General features: G+C 45.1%; 1 protein-coding gene and 1 pseudogene across 1 annotated transcript in view; one reads left to right on the top strand and one right to left on the bottom strand.

Annotated features, from left to right (window-relative positions):
• The first annotated feature begins 2628 nt into the window (after positions 1–2628).
• LOC133371577 (5S ribosomal RNA) lies at positions 2629–2746 on the top strand (annotated as a pseudogene).
• Positions 2747–4899: 2153 nt separating this feature from the next.
• The window catches only part of CHRDL1 (chordin like 1), a 64424-nt gene continuing 58520 nt past the window's right edge, over positions 4900–10803 (bottom strand). The window contains exon 12 of the mRNA XM_061598832.1: positions 4900–10028. Within this exon, the coding sequence (XP_061454816.1) occupies positions 9898–10028 (131 nt within the window). The 3' untranslated portion in view covers positions 4900–9897. The remainder of the gene's footprint in view (positions 10029–10803) is intronic.

Below are 10803 nucleotides of genomic sequence, written 5' to 3'. Positions count from 1 at the left end.
TAGCTGTAATGACTAACAAGCATTTTAAAGTTATCTAAGCCTTTGTCCATCACCTCTTGTGGCAGTGAATTCCATGGGTAAATTGTGCACTGTATAATGATGGACAAATCTGTTAATTTTAGTTCTTTTTCCCAACCTTAAGTTCACCATGGTTTCCAGAAAAACAAATCTGCCTGAAAATTCATCAGCATTTTAGGATGCAGTTCACCTACTATACATTTTCAACACAATTCTGCGTAATATACACATTTTGGCAAGCAATTTCCCCCAGCAAAATGCATTTTTGTATGTGTGTATGTGTAGTTTTATATCCTTCTTTTGGTTGTAGAACTGCACTGCAGAATTCAGAGAGGTGCAAATATGGGCGGGTAGCTGTGTTTTGATCTGCATATTGTTTCAGGAAGTGCAATTCAGAAAGTTTTGCATTAAAATGTGATCCAAACTGAATTTCTCACCCACCACAGTGCTATGTGAAGAAGCACTTTCTTTTATCTGTCCTGAATTTCCTGCTAATCAAACAATGTGTCATTTGCTGGGGCTTGTCTACAATTCTAGCACACACACACACACACACACACACACACACACTTCTGTGTGTCCCCTTGCATCAGCAGACCTCTGTGAAAAAAAGCGGAATGATTCTTGGTGAACACAGAAGGCGAACATCCTAGCGAACATCACACAAGTTGATGTGGACAGCTCTCTTCAAAAGAGCAGTCCACATCTGTTACACCTGACTGAAGCTTCCCACTAAAGTAGAACAAACACAAAGGTGCAGTTGTGATCTGAAGGAAACAGTTTGAAATAGCTCTTATAGGCCGTAGCTCCTTAATCCACAGATCTTTCGTAGAACATTCAAGGAAATCCAGCTAGTGGGGGGGAAATCTTCAACAAAGCCATATTGTCTTACCATGCGCAAGCATGGTTTGGTTTCCTCTTTGCTATAGATATTGTTGCGTGCCACCCCTATCTCCGAGCAGTGTGAGACTTCTAGGGGTTCCCATGCTTACCCACAGTTTGGTTTCCTTGGAAAGAAGCTCAGTGGAGACTATGGTGTCTTATAGGATATATGGCTTTTATTTACACACATTCCAACCTGGGCTTAAGATGGAGGGGTTGACAGCATTAACAGTCCATCACATCTTGCTCCATAGCTTTGGGGGTACAGAGAGCAAACAAGCCTATCTGTCTGTCTCCAGTTCCCAGCCTTCCCCCCCCCGGATTAAAAACACAAGCCTCTCCTTGGCTCTAGCATGGGGAGGAGGAGGGCACCTCTCCTGAAAAGAGTTCCAATAGCCACAGGATCTCTCTTGGCTATATCCCTTTGGATAAGCAGATTTACCGTTCAATAAGTCCATTAACTCACAGGCTAACTTAACAAAGTAGAGCAGGTTTCTTGCTTGCATATCCCAACTTCAGATGCACCCAGGCTGACCATTCAGTCTTCAGCAAAGGCCCATCCTTGCTCTTCACCTCCAATTAACTTTTGTTTGTTACATTGCTTTTATTTTGGACAAAGGACTTTGGACAAAGGACCTCAGACAAGATGGAGGCCAGGCACACCTCCAAGTTGAGCCATGGTAAATTTTGATAGATAGTCTGGCTCTGGTTCAGTCACATTCTGGATTTGGTTTTCTCAGGGCAGGGTGAGGGTGATCTGAAGATGTGGGCATTAAAATAGTCCCTGTGTCATGGTCAGATCACCTCCTGGTGAGTTTTAGATTTACAGCGGCCTTTCTCCTTTACAGGAGTGCGAGGAACCTTTGGCTCTCCAGATGTTGCTGAACTATAACTCCTATCATCCTGGACCATTTGCCATACTTGCTGGTGCTGATGGGAGTTGTAGTTCAGCAACATCTGGAGGTCCAAAGATTTCGTACACCTGCTATAACAGAAGTAATGCAACCAGCTTGGTCTCAGAGTCTTTTTCTGGTGAAAATAAACTAATAAAATGTGTGGAATTCTCAGCTGGGAAATTCATAAGCAGAGAGACAGTGACTGCTTGCACTTTGTAACTTCCTGGCATATGGCCTTCTAAATTCAAGGGTGCTTTCAAGGGAAATCCTTACAGAGGGCCCTAAATTGGCCATTGTGGCACACAGGCTGCTGGGCAGGATAAGCCTTTGGTCTGATTCTCCAGAGCTCTACCTATATTCCTAAGCAAGAGTAGACAACTCTCCAGATGTCATTGGACTACAGCTCCTGTCAGCCCTTGACCATTGGCCATGTTGGCTGGAGTTGGTGGGAGTGGAGCCCAACAACTTCTGGAGGGTGCCAGATTGGCGAACCCTGTTTGTAAGCATCTTACAAATAAAACAGGAACACTTTCACAGGATGTAGTCATAACCACCAATTTGGATAGAGAAATGCAAGGATAAGCCTATCCATGACTATGTGTTACTTCCATTGTTGGAGGAGGGCTGGAAGCCATAAGTGGAAAGAGTGTTGTTGTACTCATGTCCTGCTTATGGGCTTCCCAGAGGCATTGGGTTGGCCACTGTAAGAGCCAGGGTTAATTCTAATGTGCAGCTAGACACATTTTGTGCCATGATAAAAAAACCCTGCAGTGTGAAATAAGCTTTTGTGCAAGTGAGCATATGGGATTTAATAAGGAGCTAGGTAATTTCTGCCTATGACCAGGCGGCCCTGAACACACCCAATCTCGTCTGATCTCAGAAGCTAAGCAGGGACAGGCCTGGTTAGTACTTGGATGGGAGACTGCCTGGGAATACCGGTGCTGTAGGCTTAGAGGAAGGCAGTGGTAAACCACCTCTGAATACTTCTTACCATGACAACCCTATGAATGTATCCAGAAAAAGATTCATAGGGTTGCCATAAGTTGTAGCCAACTTGAAGGCATATAACAACAACAGGCAATTTCTAAAAAAGAAACAGATGAGAAACACTAAAAAGAAATAGAAAATTAAGATAAATAATGTTCCTTTCAAATCTTTATAACCTTTATATTATGGGACTAATTACTGAACTAGTTTGAGGGTGGGCAGCAGGGGGGAAAATGCTTAGAAGAAACCCTGGTAAGAACAGGATGCTGCACTCAGGTCTGATGCCAGGCATGACTGGGCCCTTGGGCACCAGCCTGCCCTGGGCCTGCAGTGTCTTAGCCCAACACCCACTCCTGATACAGGTGGCATTGGGCTAATAAGCCCACCCACACATCCCACCCACCTCTTGTGTTGTCTGAAAGATATGTGCACATAGCTTGCATGCCTACCATCAACCAAGATAGTGGTGGAGATGTCAGACCCTTAGGGAAGCCCCTGCCACCATCTTGGGTGATGGCAGGCATGAACACAAATGTTCACACTGACAGGAGAGGTAGGTGGGGCACGTGTGTGGGTGTCAGGCCCCTTCCTGTGGTCACCGCCTTGTCACGGTCCCACCTCGGGGTCCTGCTCTCAAAACATTTCTCTCCCCGGCTCTCGCAAAGATCTCACAAGATCCCACTGCTAGGCAGCACCACCAGACACTCCCTGTAAACAATATTGCCTTGAGACTGTGTGTTAGTCTCCTCCTGGCTTATTGATACGTTGTGTCTGGGTGCACTTGCAGGCCACAACCCCCCTGTATCTTTGTGCCTATAAAGAATACAGCCCTGGGTTGCTCTGGATACCTGATGATGTTACACTATCTCTTCACCCCTGCCACCATTGATACTGTTTCCCAACCTTGGTATATGCCCTGCCCACCCTTCTGGTCTGTGAAACCCAGCAAAGGATCAGGAGTTCTGGTAAACCAAGAAATATTTATTTATATACACAGGGAATAAAGAGATTACTTAAAGGTATAGTCAACAAGCATGTGGTTTCATAAGATGCGTTACTCTTTATGTTTCTAGTCGTCAATAACCTGCCTCACTACCCGCCTAATCCAATCCACCCCTCCAAAACCCAGAACCAACCAACAAACTCCGCCCCAACTGTCATCCTCTCATTTATACCTTCAGACACTCAAGCGCTCAGCCAATCATAATACAACACTCATCAACATTCCAACCCATGTACACCCCCTCTCACTCAGTCCACTTACCTCATTTACTCTAATAAACCCGCACTTACCATATTTACAGTATTATATATATACAGGGACATCAAAGTGGGCATCTTGAAGCCTAAGCTGTCTGGATAAGGGGGTGCCTGGGAGTTTCCTCTCTGTGATCAGCAGCAGCATTAGGTTGCAGGACCCAACACTGCTGCGGATCACGGAACAGGAGCACTATCCTTTTACTCTAAGGAGGGGCCCTTCAGGGGTCCCTCTGGGCCACAGGGACCCTAGGCCAGGCCCAACCTGGCCACCCTCTGGCACCGGGCCTGGCTGCACTAAATGGGCCTTTGGCCTGATGCAGCAGGGCCATTCATTCGTTCTTAAGCAAATATGAATATACTAAATAATTTCTCCAATGAAACAGGAAGACAATGAAACACAAATTAGGCCCATCCCATGAAAGTGAAAAAAGTGGAAAAGAGAAAAATCAACTAATTTGAAATGTGGTATTGGAGAGCTTTGTGCATACCATGGTCCTCAAAAAAGACAAGGGATTGGGTCTTAGAACAAATTAAACCAGGACTATAACTAGAAACCAAAATGATGAAACTGAGGTTATCATACTTTGGACACATCTTGAGAAGACATGATTCACTAGAAAAAACAATAATGCTTGGAAAAACAGAAGGGAGTAGAAAAAGAGGAAGGCCAAACAAGAGATGTATTGATTCCATAAAGGCAGCCACAGACCTGAACTTACAAGATCTGAACAGTGTGGTTCATGACAGATGCTATTGGAGGTCGCTGATTCATAGGGTCGCCATAAGTCATAATCGACTTGAAGGCACATAACAACAATAACATGAAGGAAACCTTCCTGTTTGGAACAATGTCAAGTTTATTACCTTATAAAACTGATAGAACAAATACATAAATAATGGTTACAAGTATGTGTTGTGGGAAGGGGACAGAGAAAAACCCAGCCTAAACCTGGACTACAGTGTATATTTGTTAATCTTAAGCAAACTCACTATATTGCAGCTTGCTTATCCTTAAAAAGTCATTATCAGACAAATAAATACACAGTCTGTGTCCTACCTTTCTCATCACAAATACAAAAGATAGCTCACCTTTTTTGGAATAATAACAATAATACAAGTACTGTACACTTTCCAAAAAAAACCCCTTCCACTCACAGTGGTATAGTCCAGAAAGAGGTATACCACTTTATCTGCTAAGAACTAGGCCTAAGCGCTCATTAAAGTCACATCTGCGCCATACTATTAGAGCGCCTTTGCTCCACTTTGACAGGTATAGCCTCCCCTAGAGCATCCTGGGAACTGTAGTTTATTAAGGGTGCTGAGGGTTGTTAGGAGACACCCCTATTCCCCTCATACAGCTACAATTCTCAGAGTTCCCTGGGAAGAGGCACTGATTGTTACACTGCTCTGGAAATTGTAGCTCCATGAAGGGAATAGGGGCATCTCCTCCCAGTTCTCAGCACCCTTCACAAACTGCAGTTCCCAGGATGCTTTGGGGGAAGCCATAGCGGTTAAAGTGATATCATAGTGCTTTAAATGTATAGTGTGGATATGGCCTAAATTACTATTGGGGGAGGTGTTTGACGCTTCCAACTCTTCTGCCTGAAAATAATCACTTTGTAGACCACTTTGGCTGTGTTGAATTATCAACAAGGGGTTGCTTCCAATGCTGCTGTTCTGACAAAGCAGAACATTGCCTATGAAAGCACACATAGCGGGCTTCAAATGCGCATCAGCCACGGCTGTCATCTTGTCATGACATCGGAAGCTGTCTTGAATGGTCATTTAGCTCAGTATTGCCTACACCAGCAGTAGCCAATGTGGTGCCCTCCAGAAGTTGTAGGAGCTGTCCGAAGTTGTAGGACTACAGCTCCCATCATCCCTGCCCATAGGCCGTGCTTGTTGGAGCTATAGTCCAACAACAGGAGTGCATCACACTGGCTGTCCCTGGTCTCCAGTACTGACTGGCAATAGCTTTCCAGAGGTTCAGACCAGATTCTTTTTCAGCCCTACCTGGAGATCCCAGGGATGGAAGCTGAGACCTTCTGCCTTCAAGGTGTGTGCTCTACCACAAAGCTCGTTAGCGTGCGGTGTGTCACTTTTGTCCTTCGTGTGGGAGATGTCTCCCTTATTGGTATGCTGCAAATGAATCGAGCCAAAATGGCCACCATTCACATGGGATCAAACTATGGACAGAAGTTGACAGCAGGGAGATTGCTCAGAAAGATATGTACAAATGGTATCACAGTGAACACGTCAATACAGCTGAATTCATGAAGCTGGATATGGCATAGTTAAAATGATAGGTGGCAATGTAGTCTGGCTTCCTGCAGCAAATGACGTTTTCTTCAGGACAAACTAGGGGCCCTTCTAGACATATTGTTGATAGTGCAATAGCTGCTGTTCTGATTATTAATTTTTTTTAAAAAAAGAATTGTAGTGCACTGTCCACACCTCTTGTTGCATGTCACTGTTTTTTGAAGGATAATTGCACTTTCTTCCATCTGCACTGATGACAGGCTGGTTTCACACTGAGAAAGGTTCTGTGCCTGTCATCACACTTCCATTCTCTCCTGACCAACCAGTAAATATCAGAATTATGAGCATGAACACAAGTTACCAATAGCCCTTTCAGGTTTTTTTGGGGGGGGTATTCTGGAATTTTGATCCTATGGAAGATTAGGAATATAGACAGCAGGAACTCCTTGAGTTCTCTGTGTCAGTGTGAACAATCTACCCATTTAAAAGACCACAATGATAGGCCTCCTGTTGAAAAAGATGGGGGAAAGGTGCAGAACAGAAGTTGCTACACATACAAGCAGGGAATGGTGCAAAACACCTTCTACACAATACAAATATCGCAGAACCGTACCGGATCGTTCACAAATGTCAGATTTTTTTATGATAGAAAAAAAGCAGATGGATGACTGAAACAGTCCCAAACAGTAGTGGAATGATACCATCATGTGGAAGCATGCAGAAAACCCCGGGGGGGGGGGGAAACGGAACAGTTATAAGTGGCATGTCTGGAAGGGTCTTTAATGTTACTACTTAGCAATTGCACAGATGGCTTTTATAGACTAAATAGCAGGGATGCGTATGTGGGGGACCCTATTGGGAACCTTGTGGGGGCATAAGGGGAGCTTCAACTTATCTGTGCATCTGGTGCACAGATTGAGCTACATTGGGCCCATTCAGGTGTTTGGGGGCCTTGGCCATGTCAGGACGGGACAGCCTCGAATTGTTATGCTGATGAGCAGAGGCAGCAATCCTGCAGGGTGTGGATGCCAGTTTGCCAGCAGCTTTCCTGAAGGAAAGTCATTTGCAACGCAGCAGTGCACAGGGTCAGTGTCTCTGCTCAACAGCGGATGAGTGGAGGCTGTGAACCTTTGGAAAAGCAGCTTGCAAAGCGGCACCATGCAAAACTGATCCTTGCTCTTGATTGGGAGGGGGGGGGAAGGAGACACAATGTCTGCCCCCCTCCCAGCCATATGCTTAATTAGGTTTTTTTCTCTCACCCTAATTAAAATTTACCTCCACCCCTGAACTTATTCAGAACTGGTTATGAGGCAGGGGGAGTGGCCCCTGGGTCAACCCTCCCCAGACTGGAGCCATGGGGAAGAAAGGGGACACTGCGCACAGCCTCGCTTTAACTCTTTGCTTCCCATTGCAGTCCCAACCTGAATTCGGCCCCCACACCCAATCTATGAATAGGGAGGAAAGCTTCCATTGGAATAAATGGGAGTTGTATGCAAATTGTGGGCATAGAGCCCCCAATCTAGAGTGGGGCTGCAGCAGGTATAAAGTGTTAAAGCTCCCCCTCCTGCTAGGTTCCTGATGTGGATCAGGCCCCTGCACCTGTTATTGAGGCTGCATACTCACTTATTCATTTGTAGCACAAAAGTGTCATTTTTCTCAATATGGAATTGTTCATGCTCCTCCTCAACATGCTGCTGTCAATCCAGATTGATTGTAGATCCTGCTGTCCAAACGGGTGAGTATGGTTACTTGATATGTGTTTGAAAACCCTCCCCTTGCAGTCTTGGCATACACCCACCCACAATGTCATTGGGCAGGTGTGGACAGCCCCCCCCCTCCAATTGTTGGGACCGCTTACATGTTTTCAAATGGACCCCTTGTGGGGTAAGGCAGAATCAATCTGCCATGAGCTTTTATCTTTTGGAATGAAACCAGCTTGGAAATTAAACTGTTCATGAGCCTCTGCAGGAATGGGTAAGAGCAAAAGCGGATGGTGTATTGCGTGAAATAATTTTTTAAAGTAAGGCTGCACACAGACAGCATTGTGTTCTAGAATCAATGGAGAACCAGTTTTTCTACCTGGTCCACATACAATCTAGACCTACTGCATCTTTCTTGCCCCTGAAAAGCGCTTGTTTCCTTTTGTTTGTGACTTTACAGAGGCTGCCTAGTAGCCCAGATGCGTGCTGTAAGGGACCACAGGAATGCAGCTTCGCTCTAGCTTTAGCTGGCTTTTCACATTTTATTCCTGGGACGTGCTGGAGGCGCAGAGAAGTGAAAGCCATTTAAAAATGAATCTTTCCCTCAATTTAGAAAAATAGAGTAATCTGTGCTATTTCGACAGTTAATGGGCAACCTGCAAAGGCATGTAACAATAACCCTGTGCCAGTTAAGAGTGGAGACAAGGAGGAAGGGAGAGGGCATGCTTAAGCCATGGGCAGGAAACCTCAGGGTTGGAGACCAAATACGGCCCTCCAAGCCTCGCTATCTGGCCCTTGGGACCTCTCCAGGGAGCGTCTCCTAAGGCCACACCCCCTCCCGGAGAAGCAGAGGGAGGGAGAGGGAGTGCTTATCCCACAGTTGGAGAACCTCAGGCCTGGAGGCCAAATACGGCCCTCCAAGCATCTCTATCTGGCCCTCAGGACTCTCCCTAGGAAATATCTCCCTAGACCACACCTTCTCACTGACCCTGCTCTATATTCTCCTACAGTTCTTTTGGCTGGCTGGAATGGGTCCTCGAAGTGTAAAACTGCCTCTTGCTCACCTGGATGAAGAATTGCAGATGTGGAAACTAGTGGGGTTGGACAGCAGCCTTCTCTACAAAAATTAAGAGTCACATCCCTTACCCTATCCATCACTGGCATATAGCCTCTGGAAGTTTGTCCATGAGGGAATGCGACCCTCCAGATGAAAAAAAGGCTTCCTTGCCCTGGCTTAACTCTTCCATCTCCAGCTCTTTCTACTCAATGTCACCTCCTCTCTCCCAGGGGCTCCATATGTGTGTTTATGAGGCTTAAGCTCCCTGCCTGCTCTTCTCCTGCTCCCCCACCCTGAAGCTCCTTTGCTCATAAGAAAAAAAAAACCAAAACCAAACAACCTGCATCAAGGCAATATCATACATTTGAACATGTGCCCTGGGGGCTTTGCTTTAAAAGTCGAAGGTGCTTTGCACTTTGAAATTTAGTTTTATGTTTCAGATTCTCCAATATAATTGTCCTTGTGTGTTTTTTTCAAGCTAGGAGGAAAAAATGATGACAGCTGAATCATTTCAAGATTTGCATCTAGAACACTGTCTTTGCCTTCTCCTGATCATTAAGCTTGCCAAATTTAACCTCCCCCTAAACCAGTCAAGCCGTAACTCCTTTGGATGAAGTGAAACCCTCCTTTTGTCTCCTGCCAGTAACACAGAGCCACTTTCGGAGAGATTTTGAAAGGCCTGAGGCAGATGTATACACAAAGCAGCAAGTTACATCGGGCATGAGATGAATATTGACTTGCATTACAAATTTGGCTTTTAGGGCTTTTAGAACAAGCTGAATAAGCCCGCAGTCCAGCTGCAGAACCACGCCTTCGTTGGTTTTCTTGCATTTTGCTCCTAACAGTGGTCCTTTTCATTCTTCTCGAGATACAAAACCTTTACCAGATCTTCCAGCTCAGTCCTGCACACTCGGCGTTCACACATTTGGCTTATCTGAGCTTCTCCCTCACTGAATATTTTCCACTGGCCTAAAACAAAACAAAACAAAACAATATTCCACACCACTTCAAAGCAGAGATACCAGTTAAAAGCACAGGGGCACTAGGAATCATTGGCAAGCACATCTGGATTCCAAGAATGATGACAAGAGTCCATACATTCATGTCTTCCCCAAGAGAATTGTCATTCCAAAAACATTTGGGCCTTGCTGGTTTACACAGGCGCAGCAGTGATGACCTGCATGTGTGAAGGGGCCATCAATCTTTCTACTAGCAAACTCACATGGCAAGTGCTGATAGAAATGAAGCCAAAATAGGGCCACTGAGAACCAAAGGGTAGGTAGTGGCATGCTCAGGGGAACGACAAGGTTTATAGAAGTACAATAAAATCTTTCAAATGAGCTAAAATCCATGAGTGGCTTAACAGTCAATCCCACTTCCCAGGGAACTCTGGGAGTTGTAGTTCTATAAGAATCTATGGGAACAGAGGTCTACTAACAACTCTCAGCACCTTTAACATGTCTGGTTTAAAGACAGAAAACACTCAGAAGGGAGAGCAAGCTGGGCCTTGAAGTTGCTGGCACCAGAAGAACAGACTGAGGAGGCACACAGGTCACCAGGTCACAGTTTTCCCAATCCCCACTATGGTGAGATGTATTTTATTTCTGTTTAAATTGTAGTTATTATTATTTTATTATTTCTAAATTTGCATTGGTACATGTAAATTAAGCATATGTACATTTTATGTAAATCCACACCCTCTGTTTTTGATGATACATTTCCTCTTGCAACAAGGACAAGGAAG

Source organism: Rhineura floridana, chromosome 16 (genome assembly GCF_030035675.1).
Source record: "Rhineura floridana isolate rRhiFlo1 chromosome 16, rRhiFlo1.hap2, whole genome shotgun sequence".
Classification (NCBI taxonomy): domain Eukaryota; kingdom Metazoa; phylum Chordata; class Lepidosauria; order Squamata; family Rhineuridae; genus Rhineura; species Rhineura floridana.
Note: the sequence above shows the minus strand (reverse complement) of the source record. Positions and strands in the feature narration are given on the sequence as shown.